The 26,014-nt window shown below is 37.4% G+C and overlaps 1 protein-coding gene across 6 annotated transcripts in view; it reads right to left on the bottom strand.

The window, feature by feature from the left end:
* The window catches only part of NRF1 (nuclear respiratory factor 1), a 120,565-nt gene that overhangs the window by 54,468 nt on the left and 40,083 nt on the right, over positions 1 to 26,014 (bottom strand). For all 6 annotated transcript variants that reach the window (XM_054564313.1, XM_054564316.1, XM_054564318.1 and 3 more), the window contains 3 exons: positions 12,384 to 12,498; positions 9,928 to 10,054; positions 253 to 393 (listed from right to left, as the gene is read on the bottom strand). In XM_054564313.1, coding sequence (XP_054420288.1) covers positions 253 to 393; positions 9,928 to 10,054; positions 12,384 to 12,498 — 383 coding nt within the window. The remainder of the gene's footprint in view (positions 1 to 252; positions 394 to 9,927; positions 10,055 to 12,383; positions 12,499 to 26,014) is intronic.

Here is a 26,014-nt window from a genome sequence, read left to right as displayed (position 1 = left end):
AGCTCACCCAAGGGCCCAAGTGAAAGTAAAAACTACCCACAAAAGTAGGAAACCACATCCATGCCCCTGGTGGGAAGCACTTTTTCTGGCATGACATTTTCTTTTCCAAGGCTTCTCCTGTTTTACTATAAACTCCAGACTGCATCTCACTCTGGTGGTATCACTGAGCACAAAACTAAAAAAAGGTATCCAAGGCCCACCCACACCTGTGCCACTTGTCTTCGTGTCTCCTCCTCACTTCCCGCCCCTTACCTGGGTCATTTTGTCCACAGAGACTGGAATTCCATCGATGGTGAGAGGCGGCAGCTCTGAGTTAACCTCCTGTGGCACAGGGGCGTGTTCTGCCAGGGCGGACTCCAGGTCTTCCAGGATCATGCTCTTGTACTTACGCACCTGCAGGGAATTAAGGGCAGAAGTAAACAAGATGCCCAAAAACCAGGGAGGGTTGGTGCTAGGCAACCAGCGAGTGGGTGGGGCTGGCCTCTCTCAGCCATTATAAAGCCCTATGAACAAACTCTTCTACAAGTAGCCGATAAAAATACCCATTGGCCCCAAAGACATTACACTACACAGAATTAATAGAAAAGATGATGCAATTACAGGCAACAACAGTAGAAAGGAGCCAATGGAAATGCCTTACAGAAATACTGCTTCTCAGTTAAAATCACATTTTGTATCAATGCTGGCCCTATTGCCAGCTCCAGATCTAATAGGAATGGCATTCATTATACAGCATTTCCCAGGCCATTTGATAAAACCTCGTTAAACGTTAAAATCTCAGTTAAATGCCAAAGTCATTTTCAAGATCACCAAAAACTTGTCTCTAAAACTTCTGTTAATTTCCTGCAAAGCCAGACTACCAAACAGATTTGAGATTCAAGTGAACAAGAGGCTGGACTGAAAAGCATCAGAGGAAAAACAAAACAAAAGGTGATTACTGTAGCTGGGTGTCAAAGTGCCAGTATGAGTAAGGCCCACAACCAGAGACCCCACAGGTCAGATCCCCCTCCTTTCTGGTACTCCCCGGTGACAGGGGTGAAGTTCAAACCCATGATGCCCCTCTGTGGCTCCAACAAGACCAGGTCTGAACCAGATATTGTTCTGAGTCCATTCTTTCCACTGCTAATGAAAGGTCTCTCTAAAGACGGAGGACTAAGCAGCACATTTGTACACGCACACATTCTTCTATCATGAACAGAAACAGTAGAGAGACAATGGATCCTATAACCACCAATAATAGGTTCATTCACTTACAAGAATGCACAAGGGGATGAGAAAACCTTTGGGGATAACAAGGAAGCTGTGGAATTATGAAAATGTAACAACATGGAATAGAAAATAAACTTGCATTCGGGTCTCAAGCCATAAATTTAGGGAAAAAAAGGGAAAAGAAAAATGAGGTTTGTCCAGAAGTTACAACAATGTTTGAGTCCTGGGTTTTCTGCTAAGTGGACTGGACTCTCAATTGGGCAGACATGCCTCCTTCTAAGTATCTCATTATCAGGATTAAAAAACAAAGATTCCCACACTCCACCTCAAGTATGTGAAAAAGTAAAAATTATTTCTGGCCATGAAGTACAACCTTTGTAGTTATAAAACCTTCCAAGTAGGTCAGCCAAAAAATGCATAAAAGAAAAATTGTGCAAACATGTAGAATCATTATCACTCTAGAAATTGAGTTTTATCATGGTTGCTAGTTAAAAAGAAAGTTTCAAAAATTTTTACCAAATTATTTACCATAAGTAGCTGGTGCTGCCATGGCAACTTTAAAGATTTATATTTTCTGCTTTCTAGGTTTCTGTATCCCAAGTACAGTTTTTACACAACCAACCCACAGAAAAACTGAATCTTATAAGCCTAGGTTCTGGTCCTTGAATTTTAATTTATCAGGTTAAATCATTATATTAGTATGTTGTAGGCCCATATAAGGAGTAAATGATAATAGTATACAAATAAATTTCATTGTGCTGAATATACTGGGCATTTGAAGACAGAATATCATTTGATTATTACTATATATTAATAATTAGCTAGTTTCAAACAATTTCATGCATTGTTATGGGTAAGTAAATTCCAGGGATTCATATCCAGGCATTTAGTTAAACTTATCAGTGCTATATAATTCCTTAAAAATGTCTTCTGATTAAAAAAAAAATGCTGGTAGAGCAGGTAATTTACAACAAAATAATTTCAGGTATGACCACAGTATTTTTTATTTTTATTTATTTATTTTTAGGGAGAGGGGAAGAGGAGGTGATGAGAGAGAGACAGAGAGAGAGAGAAACATTGATGTGAAAGAAACATCGACTGGTTGCCTCTTGTGCATGCCCCAACTGGGGACTTAACCTACAACCCAGGCATATGCCCTGACCTGGAACTGAATCAGTGACCTTTTGCTTTATATAGAACAACGCCCAACCGAGTCAGACTGGTCTGGAGAGCATGTATTGTTTTTTTTTTTTTAATTAAAAATTTTTTCAATTACAGTTTACATTCAATATTATTTTGTATTAGTTTCAGTTGTACAGCATTGTGGTTAGACAATCATATACTTTACAAAGTGGTCTCCCAATATTTCAGGTACCCACCAGGCATTATATGGAGCTATTACAATATTACTGACTATATTCCCTATGCTGTACTTTATATACCCGTGACTATTTTGTGACTACCACTCTGTATTCCTTAATTCCTTTTTCCTTTTCACCCAACCCCCTATTCTTCTTGCCTCTGGCAACTATCACCTGCATCTATGAGTCTGTTTCTAGTTTGTTTGTTTGCTTATTTTGCTCTTTAGATTCTATATATAAATGAAATCATATGGTATTTGTCTTTCTATGTCTGACTTATTTCACTTAGTGTAATACCTTCCAGGTCTATCCATGCTGCCACAAATGGTAAGATTTCATTCTTTTTTATGGCTGAGTAATATTCCATTGTATATATGTGTACTACCATTTTTTATCTATTTATCTACTGATAGGCACTTGGGTTGCTTCTGATTCTTGGCTATTGTAAATAACAATGCAATAAATATAAGGGTGCATAGATTCTTTCAAATTAGTGTTTTGGGTTTATCTGGATATATACCCAGAAGTGGAATCACTGGGTCATAAGGCAGTTCCATTTTAAATTTTGTGAAGAACCTCCATGCTGTTCCATAGCGGCTGCATCAATCTGTACTCCCACCAACAGTTCCCCTTTCTACACATCACCACTGACACATTCGTTCATTTACTGATGATAGCCATTCTCACACGTGTGAGGTGATATCTCAGAGTGATTTTAATTTGCATTTATCTGATGATTTGTGATGCTGAGTATCTTTTCAGGTCTATCGTCCATCTGTATAACCTCTTTGTCTATTCAGGTTCTCTTCCCATCTTTTAATTGGATTTTTCCCCCCGTTGTATGAGTTCTTTATAAATTTTGGATATTAACCTCTGATTGTATGTATCATTGGTGAATATCTTTTCTAATTCAGTAAGTTGTCTCTTTGTTTTGTTGATGATTTCCTCTGCTGTGCAAAAACTTCTTAGTTTAATGTAGTCCCATTTGTTTCTTTTTTCTTTTGTTTCCTTTGCCTGAAGAGATCTATCAGAAAAAATACTGCTAAGAGAAATGCCAGAGATTTTACTGTCTGTGTTTTGTTTTCTTCTAGGAGGTTTATGACTTCAACTCTAACATCTGAGTCTTCAATAATCTATTTTTTAAATTTAATCTTGTTATTTTTTCGTCACCATTTAGTTCCCTTACATTCCCCTCCCCCAGCAATCACCACACTGCTGTCCATGTCCATGAGTCCTTTTTCCTATTGCTCAATCCCTCCCCAACTAGCTGTCATCCTGTTCTCCATCTATGAGCCTGTCCCCATGTTCTTTGTTAGTTCAGTTTGTTCATTAGATTCCACAAGTGAAATCATATGATATTTGTCTTTCTCTGACTGGCTTATCTCACATAGTATAATATTCTCCAGATCCATCCATACTGTTGCAAAGGATAAAATTTTCTTTTTTTTTAATGGCCAAGTAGTATCCAGTGTGTAAATGTCCCATAGTTGTTTTATCCACTCATTTACTGATGGACACTTGGGCTGCTTCCATATCTTGGCAATTGTAAATAATGCTGTAATGAATATAAGGGGGCTTATGTTTTTTTAAATTAGTGTTTTGGTTTCCTTTGAATATATTCCCAGAAGTGGGATCACTGGGTCAAAAGGCAGATCCTGAAAAGCAAAAAGGAAGAGAATAATGATGACTTCATGAAGCCATCCAGACACCATCATTATTTTTCCTTTCTGTTCTTTGCCAATATATCCAATTAGGTGTCAATATACAAAGTTTAAAAAGACCTTATGCAACTCAACACCAAAAACAAAACAAACAACCAATCCAATTAAAAAATAGGAAGAGGACCTGAATAGATACTTCTCCACAGAGTGCATAGAGATGGTCAATACACATATGAAAAGATGCTCAACATCACTAATCATTGGAGAAATGCAAATTAAAACCACAATGAGCTATCACCTCACACCTGTCAGAATGGCTAACACCAATAAATCAACAAACAACAAGTGCTGGTGAGGATGTGGAGAAAGAGGAATCCTTTTGCACGGCTGGAGGGAATGCAGACTGGTGCAGCCACTGTGGACAGCAGTATGGAGATACTTCAAAAAATTAAAAATGAAACTGTCTTATGACCCAGCGTTTCCACTTCTGAGAATACATCCAAAGGAACCAAAAATACTAATTTGAAAGAATATATGCACCTTTATGTTCACTGCAGCACTGTTTACAATAGGCAAGATTTGGAAGCAGCCCAAGTGTCCATAAGTATATGAGTGGATAAAAAAGTACATTTACACAGTGGAATACTACTTGGCTGTAAAAAAAAAAAAGAAAGAAGGAAATCTAGCTCTTTGCAACAGTATGGATGGACCTGGAGAACATTATGCTAAATGAAATAAGCCAGTCAGAGAAAGACAAATACCATATGACTTCATTCATATGTGGAAACTAATGAACAAAATTAATAAGCAAAATAGAGAAGACTCATAGAGAACAGGCTGACAGCTCTTGGGGGGAGGTGCTAGGGGCTGGGTGTTGGGGGTAGAGGGATTGAGCAAAAGAGGGAAAAAAAAAGAGCAAAAGCTCATGGACATGGACAACCCTGTGTGACTACAGGGGGAGTAGGGAGAGGGGGAGTAGGGAGAGGAGGAGGAGGAGGGTAGAGGGGGAATAAATGGTGATGAACACTTGACATGGGTGATGAACACACAATACAGTGTACAGATGATGATTTATATGGAATTGTGCATCTGAAACCTGTACAATTTTGTTAATCAGTGTCACCCCAATAAGTTCAATAAAAAGGAAATAAAGGAAAAACAAAAAACATAATTATGTTTTTTGGTACACCAGCCAGGGCAAGGATATTTTTTTCTTAATTAATTTTAGAGAGAAAGGAAGAGAGAGAGAAACACTGATATGAGAGAGAAACATGGATCAGTTGCCCACTGCATGCGTCAGACCAAGGATGGAACCCACAACTTACGTATGTGCCCCTGACTGGAAAAAACCAGAAACCTTTTGGTGTACAGGATGATGTTCCAACCATCTGAGCCACCTGACCAGGGCCTGTCAATGCTTTGACATTAAGTTCTAAATTTTCTGTACTATGCTAAAAAATATGGCCTGTGGAATTTCTACATTTTACAATTAACATCTTCTTTGGGGTTTACTAATAACACATGGTCACTATAATCCATAGCCATTCATGTAGTTTTTCAAATATGGTACATTCTCCCCTTGTAAGGTATTAATGGTAGTACAGATATCTTTTTTTATTTTTTTAAGGATTTTATTTATTCATTTTTAGAGAGAGGGGATGGCAGGGAGAAAGAGAGGGAGATAAATAACGACGTGCTAGAGACAGCAATCAGTTGCCTCTTGACGCCCCCAACTGGGGACCCAGCTGTCAACCCAGGCATGTGCCCCAAGATGGGAATCGAACTAGTGACCCCTCAGTTTGCAGGCTGGCATTCAATCCACTGAGCCACACCATCCAGGGCAGATATCTTTTATATTAACCATATTAGTTCCATTATTCAGATCTCTATATTCTTATTTATATTTTTCTTCCTTGATCTGACAAAGATATTAAAATCTACTACTACCACCATTGTGGTTTCTTTCTAGTTTTTTTTTTTTTTTTTAACATTTCTAACTTTTTAATGTACGTGCTTTGCTTTAATGTTACTTGAGGCATAAAAGGTTCATTATAAATTTATGCTGCTTATCAATACTAAATGACCTCTGGTTCTCAGTTAATACTCATTTGTCTTGAGCATTTGGCTTTGTCTGGTATTAACACTGCAATCCATGATTCATTTTTCTAGGTATTTGTCTGACATACCTTTTTACTTTTAACATTTTTAACAGCTTTATTAAGAGAGAATTCACATCCCACACATATGAGTTTCCTAGTGCTGCCACAATGTATCACAATCTCAGTGGCTTAAAAACAACAGAAGTCCATTCTCTTTAGTTTCACTGGGCTAAAGACAAGGTTGTTGGCAGGGCTGGTCCTTCTAGAAGTTCTAGAAAAGAATCCATTTCCTTGTCTTGACTAGCTGCTATTTAGCCTATATTCCTTGGTTCCTGACTCTTTCTTTACATCCAGCCTCCTGTTTTTACCAACGCATTGCCTCCAACTATATCAATCTGTCTCGCTCTTATAAAGAGATACTATGATATTCCTGACCCATGTGGCTCAGTTGGTTGGGTGTTGTCCCACAAGTCAAAAGGTCACCATTTCAATTCCTGGTCAGAGCACATGCCTAGGTTGCAAGTTCAGTCCTCAGTGAGGGCACATGTGAAGATATGCCCAATCAATGTTTCTCTTTGCATCAACATTTCTCTCCTTATTTTTCCCTCCCTCTAAAAATAAGTAAAATCTTTAAGCAAAACAAAACAAAGATGTGATATGATGGAAAGGAGACTTGACTTGGGGTGGTAAACACAAAATAGAATACACAGATGATACAGAATTATATACCTGAAACCTATAATTTTATTAACCAATGTCAGGTCAATAAATTCAATTGAAAAAAAAAAATCAATCAATCAATCAATCAATAAGAAAGACACTGTGATAGCTTTAGGGCCTACCTTGATAATTCAGGGCAATCTCCCCATTGCAAAATCCTTAATTTAATCACGCCCACAAAGTTTTTGTCCCATAAGGCAACACTCAAAGGTTCTAGGAATTGGACCTGGATATCTATGGGGGCCATTATAGGATGGGACAAAAGTAGGTTTACAGCCATGCGTATGGAAAATACTACAATAATTAATAAATATAATACAAGAATAAATTGTGCTTTGCATACTTACAACTGTAAACCTACTTTTGCTCCACCCCGTAGTCAGCCTACCGCACCATTTATTTCACCCATTTAAAGTGTACAATTTAGTCTTTATTTGTAGGATACGCAATCGTCATCATAATCTAATTTTAGAACATTTTCATCCCCCCTAGAAGAAACTCCATACTCACTGGCTGCAATTCCTCATCCCTCCCTGCCCCTTCTCCAACCTGGTAACTGCTACGCAACTTTCCATCTCTAGAGATTTGTCTATTCTGGGCATTACATATAAATGGAATCTTACAATATGTGGTGTTTTGTGTCTAGGTTCTTTCACTTAGCACAATGTTTACAGGGTTCAATATACTGTAGTATTTATCAAGACTTGAATACTTTTTATTGCTGATTAATATTCTATTATATGAGTAAGAGTACATTTTATTTATCTATTGTTCAGTTGATGGACATCTGGGTTGTTTCTACTTTGTGGCTGTTATGAAAATGCTGCTATTATGAAAATTCTATGACTATTGTGTTTAAGTTTTTGTGTGTAAGCTTTGCTGCTATGAACATTGTGTGCAGAAGTTTTCTTTTTAGTTCTTTTGGGTAAACCTAGGAGTAGGATTGCTGAGTCATCTGACAACTCTACTTTTAACATTTTGAGAAATTACCAAACTGTTTTCCAAAGTACCTACAGCACTCTACATTCTCAACAGCAATGCATGAGGGTTCCAATTTCTCCACATCCTTATCAGCGCTTATTATTGTCCATCCTTTTGACCACAGTCATCCTAATGAGTGTGAAGTGGTATCTCACTGTGGTTTGGATTTTCATTTCCCTAGTGATTAATGATTATTCATTATTACTGATCATGTGCTTGCTGTCCATTTCTTTACCTTCTTTGAAGAAATATCTCAGATTCTTTGACATTTTAAAATTGGAATATCTGTCTTTTTATTGTTGAGTTATGAGAGTTCTTTACATATTCTGGATACAAGTCCTTTACCAGATGTATGACTTGCAAATATTTCCTCCTATTCTGTGGAATCTTTTCACTTTCTTAGTGATATCACTTGCAGCTACTTTGAACATTTGTTAGTAACTATAAATATGCTACATAAATTAAACAGAGTTGGGTTTTGATTAGGATAGTTATTCCAATCTGAAAGGAAATCTTTGTCTTTAACAAGGGAGTTTAGCTCATTTATATTTATGATTTATAACAGAATTAATTAGTCTTACTTTTATTACTTTGTTCTATACTTTGTTTTATTTTGTTTTTAATGCCTTCCCATGTTTTCTATCTTTTATATATAGCCTTGGGTTTTCTGTTTTCCTCTTTACTACTCCAGAAGACATATTCTGCTTCTTATTCTATTGGTATTTATTCTTTAGCCATACTTATCAAATGTCAGTCAAAAGAAAACTGCTCCTTTTTGTCTCAGTCTAGTCTATCATATGACTGTTTATTCTTGTTTGATAAAATGTTCTATCTTTTTGTATTCTATGGATAATTCCAATAGTCTCCTAAAACTTTCTTTTGGATTTTTCAGTGCGTAATTTTCAGAAGTATTTTTGAGTCTTCTAGGTGAGTCTTTTTAATAGATCACATCAGTAGTATAATATTTAAAATTGTTAATACTGAAGAAGAGAAGATATGCCCAGATTTCATGTCTATCAACAGTTTGACACTAAAAACTACTTGTCGGGTACCATTTTTGAACTAGACGCTTTCTACCATATTCCTCTAAGGAAAGGCTCTCATTTGCATCCTATACTAGGGCCTCCATAATTCTGGGGAAACCTCAAAACGTTAAGAACCACAATACCATATGTATGAATAAGAAAGGCAATACAAGTAACAAAATCTCAGATAATTACTAACTCTGAATCCTTGAAATGTCTACATTCAATACGGGAGATATCTAATAAATGTCATTTTATGGGAATAAACTTTATCCTTATAAAAACAATATTCAATTTAAATCTGGACAGATCCTTATTCTACTAATGATTCAAAGTTATTCTGGTCAGAGAAAGAGCAGTTCACATAATATAAGTAAATAATATTTTTATTCGGTTATCTATGGACAGGTATACCATCCAAATATTTAACTATATTTCAAAGCTAAAGCAGTGTTAAGTCGAATCTTTAAATGTAAGAGATTTTAAATATACAACTCAAAATATCAGTAATGAATAAAATGCTCCTAGCTTTGCCTCATGAAGTTTACATCTTAGAATTATCTACCATTTTGTTTCTGACATAAATCAGCAATTTTCTTACAAAATTCTGCATTGGCTTCTTAACAAATACACCACCATTTTTCTTCCATTGCATCTGGTGAGGTAAAATACCTTGTTATAGGAAGCAGAAACAGAAATAACCATTTTTATTTTAATCTGTATAAAGTCGTTTGAAAACCCCACTGCCCACTCCCATCCTGGATGAGAGGAGGACAGTGGCAACTGTCACACTATACAGAAGACCACAAGAATGGGAATGACAACCCACAGAAAGCAAGGGGTATCTGAGGACACAGCCCAGTTCTCTTACCACATTCTCCAGAGGTGCTGCACCAAACACTTTAAAGACAGGGTTGGGTTTGGAGGGCGAGATACAGAGGACAATAGCTTGCTGTCCCACTCGAGTAGTATATTCATCTAATGTTGCTCGAAGTTTCCTGAATCAGAGAATGAAAAGAGAATAAAATCAGTTAAAAAAGAGAAAAATTACAGTGACTGACACAGACACAGAATTTACTTTGACTCAAGACTCTTTAATTAGATACGTTAGTGTACCCTTTCAAGGGACTGGCGAGTCATGCCAAGTCAAATGAAGTGAAGCCAAAACATCTAAAGTAAAGTTTTCTATTTTTCTCCAAAAGCATGTACTGCTGTGTCTATATCCCTTATAGCAAATACACTTGTACTTCTATAAATAATACATTCTAGTTCCTCCTGGTTGTACTATCATTAATGAGAAGAACTACCCATCTAGTGGTATATAAGCTCTCTGGTGCTGAAGCTATTTTTAAGCACTTTTCAAGTTTTCTCAGTAGTTTTTTATAATTGTCTTATGTTCTGAATCTAGACTATGTTTTCTAGCTTTTTTCATGTATCATTTACAGGTGCTAGCATTCCACTTGGAATCAATATCCTAATAAACACTAGAAATTTTGGATATAATATTTAAAACAGTGTAAGAAAAAACCTGTGGAATGTTTTATAAATGTCTTATCATAAATGAATAAATGTTATACAACCTATCAAACTATTAAGTCCTCCATGTAGCACACTTAATATACTAATCTTTCTTTGTCACCTATAAACTCTTCAGAAGAAATAAAAATGAGCATAAGACAACATACCAACCAAGAAATTTGGTGGCACTCCTTGAAGGAATGGTCTACATTATATTCACTGTCTCCAATTCCTCTCTTTCCATTCTCCTTGAAGACACTCCAATCCCTTCATCCTCACCACTCTTTTGAAAATGTCCCTGTCAAGTTCAAACATAACCTCCATGTTGCTAAACCTAAAGGTCAATTTGCATCTTATTCAATCTGTCAGCAGCTTTTGACAGAGATGATCACACACCCTCTTTCTCGAAACACTTTTTGTACTCGGTTTCCAGGATACCACTCTCTTGGTTTTCCTCCTGGTTGCTTCTTAGACTCCTTTTGCTAGTTTCCTTCACCTCTCCAACCACTAAATGGTAGAGTGCTTCAGGTCTAAATCCACACTCACTCTTTAGGTGATCTCTTTCAGTCTCATAGTTTTAAATACTGCTTATACTGCTTGTATCTTCAGCTAAGATATCACCTTTGAATTCCAGACTCATATAATCCAACTCCTTACTCTGTACCTTGACTTAATGGTTAAGAAGTATCATTAACTTAACCAAAACCAAATTCCTGATTCTGCCCCAACTCCCATGCCTCTCCTCTCCCAGCATCATCTCAATCCTTCTTATAATCAGAACAAAAACCTTGAGGTCAGCCTTCAGTCCTTTTTCCCTCTCATATCCCACATCCAATCCATCAACGAATCATGCTGGAGCTGACTTTTAAAATACAACCAGAACCTGACCACCTCTTACCACCTATGCTGCTGCTACATCAGCTTTAGGACACTATCATTTCTTGCCTGGATTACTATGTTAACTTCCTAACTGGTCTCCCTGCTTCCATTCTTAATACTCCCAAGTTCTACTGTGCATACAGTAGTCTGCATTATCCTTTTAAAATTTAAGTCAGATCATACATGCTTTGGTCAAAAGCCTTCACTGACTTCCAACCTCATTCAGAGTCAAAGTCAAAGCCCCCCATATCAGACCAAAAGACCTCATGGTGTGGCTCTCCACTACTACTGACCACATCTCCTCTCACTCTCTCCTTAGCTGTTCCTCAAATATGACTACCACGTTCTTGCCCACTTCAGAACCTTTCCTCTTGCTACTTCCTATTTCCCTAGGGGAAAAGCTCTTCCCCTAGTTATTGACACAGTTGCCTTTTCACTTACTTCAGGTCTCTGTTCAAAGGTTGTCTTATCAAAGAGGATTTCCCAGACCATCCCTATAAAAAAAGAGAAACCACTATATTCCTGCTATCCCCTAAACTTTCTGTTTTCCTTACTCCATTTTATTTTCTTCCATAACTCTTATCATCATCTGAAATATTACATATTTGTTTATTTTCTTTTTCCCTTCACTAGAATAAAAGCTCTTTAATGGAATTTGTTTTGTTCACTATTATATTCCCGAGGCCTAGAACAACGCCTGGCACATAGCAGACATATAGATTTTCTATGAATTAATTAATGTGATATTATACATCTGTTACTCATATTTCTGGTGCATTTATTTAATTTTATAAGAATACTTTAAAGTCTATTTCTGTCATCAAGGGATCTAACTTGTTATCTATGGTAAACCTAATAATGTATGTTCTGTGTCATCCACACCATGAAATATTTGCGAAATAGCAACAATATGGATAAAAATGCTCTCACCGAAGCAAACGTGTTTGCTGTCTCTTCCGGATAGATGGATTAGACTCAAACACATGAGGCCGTTTCCGTTTCTTTCCTGTTGCCACAGCAGCAGCAGCGGCCATTCCCACAGGACCTGAAATAACAATGTATGTGCTAGGATTAGGCAGAGCCTTTTAACTGTATGAGAAGACAGAACACAATTAAAGGTACAAAAAAGGTAGCATTTATTTCCTCCTATGTTATCAATAAATATAAAGGGTTCCTGATATTATCAATATATTTCACTATTGTTCAACATGAACCATATTTTAATTTACTAAAAAGACTTAAAAATTAATCTTTTAAAAAAGTGAATGACAAACCTCCCCAACACACACCAGCTTGAATTTTTAATAATATTTTTGTTCTGTTTTGCCATCAGGCCCATACTGTTAAGCAAATGTTCTCAGAGGTGCTGGGTATAATTGCAGCATTGACAGGAAATGAGCCAAAACAAAAAAATTACAGATTTCAAATTTCACTTCCATCCCTGTGCCCATATTTCCATTACCCCAAGACATAGGACAAGTTAAGGAAGTCAGAGATAATCACTCATTTGGAAATCCAACAACAACATCTACAAGAGGAGTATCTAGATAAGTATCATCTTCATTAGAAAACGTTTCCTTTTATCATACAGTATTGTTAAACATAGGCACAATGTTGTACAGCAGATCCCTAGAACTACTCATCTTGCATTACTGAAACTCTGTACCTGTTGAATAGCAACTCCCCATTTCCACTCCCCAGTCCCTGGCAACCACCATTCTACTGTCTGCTTCTATGAATTTGACTAGTTTAGATACCTCATGTAAGTGGAATCCAGGCAGTATCTGTCCATCTATACCTGGCTTATTTCACTTAGCATAATGCCCTCAAGGTTCACCTACACTGCGGCATATAGTCACCGAATTTCCTTTTTCAAAGATGAATAATTTCCAGTGTGTGTGGGTGTCACATTTCCTTTATCCATTCATCTGTCAATGGACATTAAGGTGATTTCCACATCTTGGCTATTGTGAATAAGGCTGATATAAACATGAGAGTGCACATAACTACAAGATCCTGATTTCCATTCTTTCGAATAAATGTCCAGAGGTAGAGTTGCTGGATCATACTGGGTTGGCCAAAAAGTCCATATGGTTTTTCCCGTAAAATAAGACACATTTTTCATTTTCAATAACTTTATTGATTTGGATATTTTGAGTATGACAGCTATCTCCCACATGGTACAACATTAATTGTTCTCAATGTCTCAATTTAATCGCTATCAACTTTAACTGGTCTACACGACTGTAGAGCATCATCCAGCAAGAAATCTCCAGCACGAAACTTCGCAAACCACTTTCGACATGTTTGATCAGTCACAGCACCTTCTCCATACACTGCATAAATCTTTTTTAGTGTTTCAGTTGCATTTTTACCTTTCTGGAAATAATAAAGTAAAGCATAATATGCCGAAATGTTGCATATTTTCTTCCACTTTCAATAACAAAATGGCTACACAAAAATTCACCCATTTTGATGTTTTCATTTTTAATGCATGCAGATATGGGAGACTGTCACAATACAATCTAATGGAATTGTGTCAAATGAAGTTAAAGACACTAAGTGCTACTAGAGCTTTCTTACAGGAAAAAAAAAAAAAAACAACGAACTTTTTGGCCAACTCAATATGATAGTTCTACTTTTTATTTTTGGAGGAACCTTCATAATATTTTCCATGGCGGTTGTACCATTTTACATTCTTGCCAACAGCATACATGGGTTCCAGTTTCGCCACATCCTTGCCAATGGTTATCTTTATTTTTTAATCATCATCATCATCATCATCCTAACAAGTGTGAAGTGGTATTTTATTGTGGTTTTGATCTGCATTTCCCTGATGATACTCCTAATTTTTAGTTCCCACACAGTTTACAAATACACTTTTATTCTGATAATATGCATTTGCAACTAGCAAAGCAATTGAACTAATACCCATAAACACAGACAGGGAGATAATTAATATCCACTAATAGTTCTCTACATAAACTATTTTTTTTAATGTCACTCTTTAAAAACAACAGAAAACAGACTACATAATATGTGTGGGCAAAAAGGCAATTAAGTGGTTCTCTTGAAACAGTAAATGTAGAAAAAACTGCATATTATCAACATTTACATGATTCACATCAAAGTGATGACATCCTACAATGTATTCCTTTTAAAGCGGAGATTTATCAATATAACATTACATATTTTTAATACTCTAATAACTACTGCAGGAAAATTAAATGTAGGTCTAATCGTCAACTTAATAAAGAATTCTGTTCCATTAATTTTATTAATAAAAGAATCACAACTGGGTCATAAATAAAACAGGCAAGTTATTAATTATGTGAATTGAGGTTTAGGATGAAAACTTGTAAAAATTACTTTGATATACGCTCAAGTTATATGACACACTAAAATGAAGTGTTTATTATTTATGCCTTGTGTGAGCTGCTTATAGTGAAAATGGAACAAACTTCTTAATGATGGGAGTCCTAATAAATTATATTTTAGAACTTATTTTTCAAGAGGAAGAGGGAAAAATGTTTCAACAAAATTAAGGGCTGATACAGATCCTAATAAAGGCATCATGAAATAAGGGAGGTCATATGCTTGTTATATAAAATTTTATTTTATCCAACAACATATAGAAAACAAAAACTGCACCTGCTTTGTACTTATGTCTATAGTCTAAATTTCCTTGAGGGATTAATAAGCTGTAACAAAACACTTCACAATTGCATGCCTTTCCACACTGCCTGAACTAGGAATAATCTGTTAGTTCTTAAACTCCCCAGTAAAATAATCCCTAAAAATAATCTTGATCATTTTCTTGGCTGTTCCAAAGTAACTAGGCAAGGTCAAGAATGCAAAACAAAGTTATACATACATTTTCTCATTCCCATTTAGCCACATCTAAAAAGTCATCAATTCAATGGGAGAAATGACCATAATTTTGAGAAAAGGCCACACACTGGGTATGATGTGTCTTTTCATTTTTTAAATAAAAAGCTATTAAGATGTAATATTTGGCTTAAAAAAAAACAAACCCCTAATACAGATAATTTCTTCACTCCAAAATATAAAACCCTATGCTTATAATTTTAATATACTCAACCAGTTACGAGACACTGTACAAATTTAACGCCTATCAGCAATGCCAAGACAGACAGCATACATTTATCTATCACGCTGATTTTCCATGTAACCTGATTCACTATCCCTGACTGTTCTGTCCCTGGGCTCTTTGACTTCCTCAGAAACCACCTCTCTGGAACTTTCATTGTATGTCTTTGTTAGGGAGATGTCTTTGTCCAGCTTCTAATCAAGTTATTTGTTTTAATGCTACTGAGCTGTAGGAGTCCATTTTATTATTAAAACTTTCCAATATATATAGCAAAGTTGAAAGACTTTTACAGTGAATATTCATATATCTAAAACCTACACTCTATCCAATATATGTATCAGTCCATCTTTCTATTCATTCATCAACCCATAATGAGTTTTTTAAATGCTTTTCAAAGTAAACTGCAGTATGATTTCCCCCTAAATACTTCATTAGCAATATCATTAGCTAGAGTTCAATTACTTGTTTACAAATTTTCTTGAGATAAAATTTAATATAATCAAATTTACAAACTGTAAATGTACAGTCAATAAATTTTAAAAAATGCATATGCCTATGAAACCTAATCCCCTAGTCAAGATATAAAATAATACCATCACTACAGAAAGTTCTCTCATGCCCCTTCCCAGTCAGTTCCCATCCTCCCTCCCAAAGATACCCACAATTCTGATTTTTTAAACCCTGTGTTAGCTTTACCTATTCTAGAGTTTCAAATAAATGGAGTCATATATTACATACTTCTTTGTGTAAGGTTTCTTTCACTAAGAATGTTTTTGAGACTCATCTATGTTGTTATATGTATCAGCAGGTTGTCCCTTTTTATTGCTGACTAGTATTCCAGAGTATGAATAAACCACATTTTATCCATTATCCTATTGATATACACTAGGCTCTTTCCAGTTTTAGGCTATTATGAATAAAGCTGCTTAACTAATTCATTAATTTGTAAATTCAATGTAACTCAAATAAAAATCCCAACATGGGTTTTTGTGGAATTTGAGAAACTGCTCCTAAAATTTAAATGGAACTGCCAAAGACCAAGAATAGCCAGAACAATTTGGAAGATCTGAAGAAGGGGTAAGGGTGCAGTGGAATAACTCATACTACTAAATATCAATAGTTACTAAAAAGCTATAGTCATTAAGACAAATAAATCAATAGAACTGTATTATGAGATCACATAAACTCTCTTGTGTCAAAGATACAGGTGGGAAAAGGATAGACTATTAAAAATATGGTGCTGGGATAACTGATTGCCTATATGAAAAATAATGAAACTAGATCCCTACATCCTACCATACACAAAAATAAATTCCAAGTAGATCAAAGACCTAAATGTAAAACATCAACAGCAATAAAACGAAAACAAAAATAACTTTATAACTTCTGCAAAAAAAACTATTGAGATTATTTATAAACTCAGGGTTAAGAATTCCTTAAACAAGACTCCAAAAAGGACAAACTATAAGGGAAAAGACTGATAAATTTCACAATAATAGATATTAAAACTTTCATGAACAAAAAGGAAATAACAAAGAAATTGGGGGAGTGGGCAAAAAAGGGTGAAGATAATTATAATGTATATTGCCCAGAAAAGAATGTGCAAATATATCAATAACTCTTATACGTGAATAAGAAAAAAATGATCCAGCTGGAAAACAAAGGTATAAACAAGATATATGCAAAATAAGGAAAATGAATAGTCAGTAAAGATGCTGAAATGGTGCTCTATCTTGTCTTCCTGCACTGCCTGGAACCTCCTGCTCAGAGCCAAGAAAATTAAACCAATAGCAAGATACTATTTAGCATCCATCAATCTGGCAAAAACAAAAACCTACTGACAATACCAAATGTGGCGAGGAAGAGAAACAGGCACCGTGGTACACTGGTTTGGGAATGTAAACTAATGCAACAATTTGAAAAGATATTTGGAATATCTAGGAAAATTGAAAATGTGCTGATCTTTTCCCTCCAGTTCGCTCTCCTTCCTGACTACACCCTCCAGCAGTGGTTTTCGAACTGCAGGTTTCCACCCTTCAGTGGCTTATGAGTGGTATTTTTATGTTTTGTTTTTAACAAAATAGAATAAAATGAAAGAAACTAGAACATATCAGAGAATACATTACTTGCAGTTGGGGTAAGTATTACTTCATGAGAAATTATTATTTCATTACATGTACATTTGTGTATTCTAGATCCCAATGTAAAATGTATTACTGAGAGAGATACTGTCAAAGAAGTTAGAAAGCCAATGCCAAGAGGACCTCTTACAAAATGCCCAAGAAAACATGTAAAATTATTTTTATTTACAGCAATTATAATTATAAAATATTATAAATAATCTAAGTGTTCTACCAATATATGAGAAAGTCAGATAATGAATGGAATACCAAGTTATGGTTAAAATGAAAACACAGTCACATTATCAACATGAATGAATCTCAGAAAAATACCACATGAAATAAACATGATGTTACAGAATAAGATCAGAGTGTAACCAATTCATTTAAAAGTTAAAACATGCAAAACAATGCTAAATATTATGTACTGATATAAAGCAAAAATATAAAAGAAATACAAGAGAATGATAAAGGCCAAATTCAGAATAGAAGTTATCTGAGCAGGAGAGAAAGAAACATGACTAGAAAAAGCAGCTACCCTTCCCTGTTCATTTACCTTACATCGTTATTTTCTTCAGAGCACTCAGTGCTTTCTAAAATTATTTTACTTTATTGTATACACCCCTCTCCTCACCACTGGTCTGTAAACACCTTTAGGAGTAAGCTCCTGTCTGTCTTGTTCACAGTATTATTTATAGTAGTATATAATATACAGTAATTCCTCAATAACTGTTGAATGATTAAACAGGAAATCGTTTCTACCAGTTCGCCTCAGTTTCCGTATCTGCCACATGAAAGGATTAAAGTTCTTTTCTAATCTTAACACTATGACAATGCAGTGCAGTACTATAGCAAAACCATGTCTGAAAAGCATCTTCCTTCCTATGAAAGAAGCTCATCTTGATTCATTATGTTAGGATGCCCTCTTCTGGGAAATATAAAAACTTCAAAATATATTTTACAAGTATTTCATGTGTTTTGCTACTAAGCCTTCTTTTTAAATTCATCATTCCAGAAATATACAATAGATAATAACTCACTGTAAAAAGGTTATTCTTCATTACATCTGTCTTTATCCCCTTACATACAGCATATACTAAAAAGATGTAGTATTTTGGCCATTCCTGATCATTTATTTCCTGTCCAGTTTTTCCTAAATATCTTCAAAGATCAACACAGTATTAGATCCACCCAGGCACGATTTACATGGAGTCTTTCACATAATGCTAAATAAACAATGTAAATAACAAAGAGAATGGTACAAAAATATAGCCCAACTTTAAGTCATTTAGTGGCCCAGAAAAATCTTAAAAATTTAAATTGAATTAAGATGATCTACAATTGCCAGTGTCCTCAGGCATTCGGCAAAAGCAAATAAAAATTCCCTCTTTCGATGATGATGATATTATTCTAGACCTCAAATTACTTTTTTTCAATTACAGTTGACACAAAATGTTATATTAGTTTCAGGTGTACAACCCTATAGTAAGATATATAAGTGATCATCTCAATAAATCTTGTACCCATCTGATACTATACATAGTTATTACTCAAATTACTTCTAAAAATCACCTTCCAAACACAGCATCCTGCATTCATTCAAATATAACAAATACATGGAGAAAAGAGCAATATGAACAAGAAATAGCACTAACAGCATATAACAGAAAAAGACCCTACAGAGACTTCAGAGAGTAGAATTACCAAGTAGATTGTAAAATCATAATTCTTACATTACTAGTGTAGATTTTTTTTAAAAAGTTTTTTTTGGAGGACTTCCAGGCAAGACGGCGGCATGGGTAAACACAGCACTCTCCTCCTCCCATAACCACATAAAAATTACAGCTAAATTAGAGAATAACCATTATTCAGGAACACCTGAAGTCAAGCTGAATGGAAGCCCCACAACTATGGAATTAAACCACATGGGCAATGGTAGGTGGGGCAGAGATACAGAATGGGCTGGGATAGTTTGGCTGCAGAGGTCACCCTGAGGAGCAAGGCATTCTAGCCTCACACCAGCACCCCCAGCCCAGGGTTCCAGTGCCAGAGAGAAAAATCCCCCTAACTTCTGGCTGTAAAAACTAGCAAAGATTGAGGCTGAGAGTTCCAGGCATTTCCTCGCAAAGACCCCACACAAGGACTTACTCCAACTCACTCCTCAGCCCCAGCAATGGTGCCGCAGATGGAAAGGCAACAGAGACAGAAGAGGATGAAGTGAACTGTTTAGCATCAGGGCGAGAGCAAGTGAGGCCGCTTTCTCCCAGACAGAAGTTCAGGCAGAGGCCACTGTTCCTTTGATAAGCCCTTCCACCACAGAGCCAGCAGGCAGGGGCCACAGATGAGACTCTTATCAACCTGGCTATCACTTTTTGCCCCACCCTGGTGATTCCCTGAGGCCCTGCCCCGCTCAGTGTTCGGGCCCACCCAAGCTGTTTCCAGTGGCTTTTCCATATGAATGGCTTGTCTTGGCCATGCTTTAGATTTTCCTAAAGTCTCTAATAAAACAAGTGGCACCTGGCCTCAGCAAGCCCCATGTCTTTCACTAAGGGGTCCCAGGCCCAGCAGCAGCAGCAACTGGGCTTGGTTCACAGCTTGGCCTCACCTGGGCACCTCTAAGCCCAGCACAAGTAGCATCCATCTACAGACTGCTTTATAACTTATGGCAGGCGGCCCCAGGCAGAACTCAGGCACTAGCTGACCTTGGCCTGCACCTCATAGGAAGCCCCAAAGCCTGCACACCCAGTGGACAGCTTCAGACCACATTGAAGCACCACCATCCAAACACCTCCACAAGTGACACACTGAAGGGGCAGACTCAGAGAGCACCAGAGCCCCACTTAACTAAGGCCAGCTCTGTGGGGTGGGCCCCTTCACACCTGATCCTTCATAGTGGTTGAAGGTCAATGGATAGCGGTCTCAGCCAGTCCTTGCATCTGATGGGCCTGGGGATAAATCCCTCCCATTGACAGCAATCAAGGCTGAACCACAAGAGGAGGGTGTACTCACACCACACAAAGGGCACACCTCAAAGACCCCACTTGGATGGCAGGGGAGGCTGTGCCACTGGACCCTACAGGACACCTACTACCAAGATGGTAGTAGGCCACACTACCAAGACACAGAGTCAAAGCACCTCTACCTAATACACAGAAACAAACACAAGGCGGCTGCTAAAATGGGGAGTCAAAGAAATATGGCCTAATGAAAGAATAGATCAAAACTCCAGAGAAAGAACAAAATGGAGACAAGCAAGCTACTACATACAGAGTTCAAAATACTGGTTATAAAGATGCTCAGTGAACTTAGTGAGAACCTCAGCAGCATAAAAAATCTGTTAGCAATGAAGGATAAACTAATTAAAATGAAGAATAATTTATAGGGAATCTACAGGAGTGGACGAAGCTGAGAACCACATCAGCGATTTGAAACATAAGGAAGCAAAAAACACCCAATCAAAACAGCCATAAGAAAAAAGAATCCCCCCAAAATGAGGATACTGTAAGAAGCCTCTGGGACAACTTTAATCATACCAACATTCGTGTCATGGGGGTGCCAGAAGGAGAGGAGAGACAGCAAGAAATTGAAAACATTTTTGAAAAAATGATGACAGCCCTAACTAGGTAAAGGAAATAGACATACAAGTCTAGGAAGCACAGACAGTCCCAAACAAGATGAGCCCAAAGAGGCCCACACCAAGACACATCATAGTTAAAATGCCAACGGTTTAAGATAAAGAGGGACTCTTAAAAGCAGCAAGAGAAAAGTAGTTAGTTATACAAGAGCACTCCCATAAGACTGTCAGCTGATTTCTCTAAAGAAACTTTGCAGGCCAGAAGGGATTGGCAAGAAATATTCAAAATGATGAAAAGCAAGGCCCTACAACCAAAATTACTCTTCTCTGCAAAGCTCTCATTAGAATCAAATGACAGATAAAGAGCTTCCCAGACAAGAAAAAAACTAAAGGAGTTCATCACCACCAAACCAGTATTATATGAAATGTTAAAGGGTCTTCTTTAAGAAGATCAAAAATATAAACAATAAAATGGCAGTAAATACATATCTATCAACAACTGAATCTAAAAAACAAACAAGCAGAACAGAAACAGAATCATAGATACAGAGAACATTTTGACAGTTTCCAAATGGAAGGGGGGGTTGGGGAATGGGCAAAAACATTGTGAAGGGATTAAGAAGTACACATTGGTTGTTACATAATAGTCACAGGGATGTAAAATACAGCATAGGAAATATAGTCAATAATAGCCTAATAACTATGTATTATCAGATGGGTATGAGATTCATTGGGATGATCACATATTAAGTTATGCAATGTCTAATCAGTGGGGTGTACACCTGAAAATAATATAATAATGTATGTCTACTGTAATTGAAAATAAAAAATGATAGAAAAAATAAAAAGAAAAGTAAGAAGAAAAAACATTTTTTCTATTACAACAAAAAACTGTTATAGTGCAAACTTGGAAGGAAAAAAGAACACACTAAAAATTCAAAACTAGGGATCAAAACAAAACTTTTAACTATTACTAAAATTAATAACTCAATGGACAGATTTAAAAGCACCTTAGACATGGCTAAAGATAAAAATTAATAACTGGAAGAAACTACTTTGACTGAAGCACAGAGACAAAAGGATGGTAATGCAAGATAGAGGGATAAGAGACATAAAGGACTCAGTAAAGAAGACAACATATTTCACTGCAGTCGTAAAAGGAAAAGAGATGGAATGGAGCAGGGGCAAAAACTAAGCAAAATCTAGTGGCTAAGATTTTCCAGAATTGATAAAAGGCATCAATCCACAGATTGACAATGTTCAAAGAATCCTAAACAGAATAAATAAGAAGAAATCCTGAGCCAGATATATCACAAAAACTAAAGACAGAGAAAATCTTAGAAGCAGTTGAAGGGGCCTGTGTGAGAGTTAACCTTCAAAGGAACAGCTGTTAAAATTAAACAAAAGCAAGGATGAAAACCAGAGACAGTAGAACAGTATCTTCAACATGAGGAAAGAAAATAACTGCCAAGCTAGAATTCCATAGCCAGTGAGAAAATCCTTTATGATTAAAAGGTTAAATAACAATTTTTCCAGATGAAAAAAAACAGACTGCTACTAGCAGATCCACGATGAAGGAAATACTAAACGGTATCTTTAAGCAACAGAAAAATTCTCAAGAGGCAAATTGAACAACAACAAAAAAGAACTTTATGTATAAATCAAAAATAGTATCTTGCAGAGCTTAAAACTTAAAATACACAAAGAATTAATACACAGGACAACAATAGCTTATAGGTCAGGAGTAGGGGAATGAAAATCAAGTGTTCTATGAGACATCCAAGATGGCAGTGGACTAGGTAGATGTCACCTCCTCCCAAGACCAAACTGGAATTACAATGAAAACAGAACAATTATTAAAAAGAAAAAAATATAGAGAGCAATCAAACTGAAAAACCAACTGAAGACTAGCTGAATAGAAGTCTTATGACCAAGAAGTTACAGAATAAGTCACATCAGACTGGTAGGAAGGATGGAAATGAGAAGAGTTGGCCCCACTCCCACAGGTGGTAACTGAGATTCCAGAGGGATATTTCAGCTGTAAAGGTTCCCCCTGAGGAGCATGGGGTCTCAACTCTATGCCAGGCTCCCCAGCTCAGAGCACCAAAGCCGAGAAGAGGCACCCACAAGAAAATCAGCAGGAATTCTATCTACGAGGGAGAGACATGAGTCTACTAGAGACACAGGCACCCTCCTAAAGGGCCAGCTCACAAAATCTCATTCACAGCCACTTACCCTCGGCTCTTGCAGAGAGAGGACAGAACAGGCTGAAGTGTAAGGAGAGACTGGGGTTTGTGGCTTTGGGGAGCGAGCTAAGGGGACAGCCTCCAGGACCCCTGTGCTGAGTCACTCTTCCACAGTGCAGATGCCACCTTTCTTGGGTGGAGCACTTCCCTCCACCTATAGGAAATGCAATAGCCCCACCCTCTGGACTCCCTGTTGCCCTGCCCTGTGGAACTCATGCCCTGCTGGGTCAGTTGCCTGCGCTGGTGAGGTGTAGAGGTCTGGGTAGATTCAGGTAGGTGTCAGTGACTTAGTGGTGTAGCTCTCGGACGGGGGCTATTCACTCCACTTTCCAGTGAATGTGACTGGTACTTGCCCCTCACAGAAGATCCTCTACAACACACTCTGGGCTCCAGGTGGTCCCACTCTCTTGACTCCTGGTGGACCTGCCCTGCCAAGGTGTGGGCAGAATCCGGGACAGACTGAGTTGTGTGGCTCTGGGGCAAGGGCCATTCCTCCCACCTTCCTCCAAGCCTTACTGGCATCTCCCACTCAGAGGAGATCCATCAGCACCACCCTCTCAACTCCGAAGGGCCCCACCCTGTTGATTTTGGGCTCCTGGCAAAATCATGGACAGACCGAGTTGTATGGCTCTAGGACAGAGGTCATTTTCCCCTCTCACTCCTGATCGCTGCAGAGCCCTCCAATCATGGAAAAAATTAAAAATTGAAAAATAAATTAAAAAATAAAAAATCTTGGTCTGTTTGAGTCTGATTAACTCTGTTGGACTTACTTTGATGACATCCTGTGACCTTTTCCCACCACAAAGGTCTGCAGGCACATGGCAGGTGACAGCTAGATTGGGTATGTCTTGGGTCATTTGCTGAGTGGTCTCAGACCTAGCACTGGCACAGAGTTTGAAACTGTATAAATCTGGTGAATACCACTCACCCCTACCTGGTGACTCATTGAGTACCTACTTGATGCAACTAGAGTACCAAGAGAGGCTCTTTCAGTCACTGAGCCTAACAGGCAGCCTACAGGCAGAGGTGGATCTCAAGGTGCCTTGCGACTTTTGCTGGCCTGCTTCTGGGCTTGGTGCTCATAAAAGTCAGCCCTGGTGTGCAGCTTGGTCCTTCCTGTGCACACACAGGCCCAGCAAAAGCATTCACAAATAAATGGTGGATTACTCTAATTCCAAACCAGGGCCAGTAACAAGCAGGGTCTGACACTGGTCTGCACCAGAGTCCCTCCCAAGAGGCCAGAGCTCACACACTCAGCGGCCAGCTTCACAACATCAGAGCAGAATCCAATTAACTTCATAAGCGGCATATCCAAAGGGAGACCTCAGCAGCCACCAGGCCTTGCTGAGGTGAACTTACAGCTCATGCACTGTGGTCAGGGTTGCTCCTCACAGTCAGTCGGTCTTAGTTGATGCCATGAACGAATGGCCAATAGCAATCAAGGCTCAATTATAACAGGAAAGCCCACATAATCTGCACAAGGCACATTCCTGGGCACCCAGCTCAAGTGATCAAGGAGACTACACCAGTGGACCCAGCAGGACACCTACTACGTAAGGCCACCTTACAAAAACTGGGAGTTATAGCAGATCTACATAAAAACAAACACAAAGAGGCAGCCTAAATGGGGAGACAAAAAACATGCCCAAATAAAAGGAGAACTCTCCAGAAAAAGAGAGAAATGAAATGGAGGCAAGCAACTTATCAGATACAGAGTTTAAAAAAAAAAAGCTTATAAGGATGCTCAAGGAACTTAGTGACAGCCGTAACAGCATGAAAAAGGACACAGAAACAAACAAAAAAAAGAACCAGTAAGAAATGAAGGCTCTAATATCTGAAATGAAGAATACACTAGAAGGAATAAACAGTAGATTAGATGAAGCAGAGGATCAAATCAGCGACTTGGAAGACAAGGTAGCAGAAAACACCTAATCAGAGCATCAAAAAGAAAAAAAATGAGGATAGTTTAAGGGATCTGTGGGACAAAATGAAGCATACCAACACCAGCATCATAGGGGTACCAGCAGGAGAAGAAAGCAAGCAAGGGATCGAGAACCTGTTTGAAGAAATAATGACAAAAAACTTCCCTAACCTGGTAAAGGAAAAAGACACACAAATCCAGGAAGTACAAAGCCCCAAATATGATGAACCCAAAGAGGCCCACACCAAGACACATCAAAATTAAAATGCCAAAGGATAAAGACAAATAGAACCTTTGAAAAAGAAAGAACCAAAGAAGAAGCAGCAAGAGAAAGACAGTAACCTACAAGGGAGTTCCCATAAGAATGTCAGCCGACTTCTCAACAGAAACATTTCAGGCAAATACCATATCATTTCACTTGCAGGGAATCTAATGAACAAAATAAATAAACAAACAAAATTGAAAGAGATTCACAGATACAGAAAACAGACTGACAGCTGTTACAGGGGAGAGGGGTTGGAGTGCTGGGTGAGAAGGGTGAGGGGATTAAAAACAAAAACAGAAAAACTCACAGACACAGATAACAATA

The sequence above is a fragment of the Pteronotus mesoamericanus genome, unplaced genomic scaffold, assembly GCF_021234165.1.
Source record: "Pteronotus mesoamericanus isolate MK-2021 breed Mesoamerican mustached bat unplaced genomic scaffold, CSHL_Meso_final scaffold_85, whole genome shotgun sequence".
NCBI classification, from domain to species: Eukaryota; Metazoa; Chordata; class Mammalia; order Chiroptera; family Mormoopidae; genus Pteronotus; species Pteronotus mesoamericanus.
The sequence above is the reverse complement of the archived record's forward strand: the minus strand, read 5'-3'. Positions and strand labels throughout refer to the sequence as shown.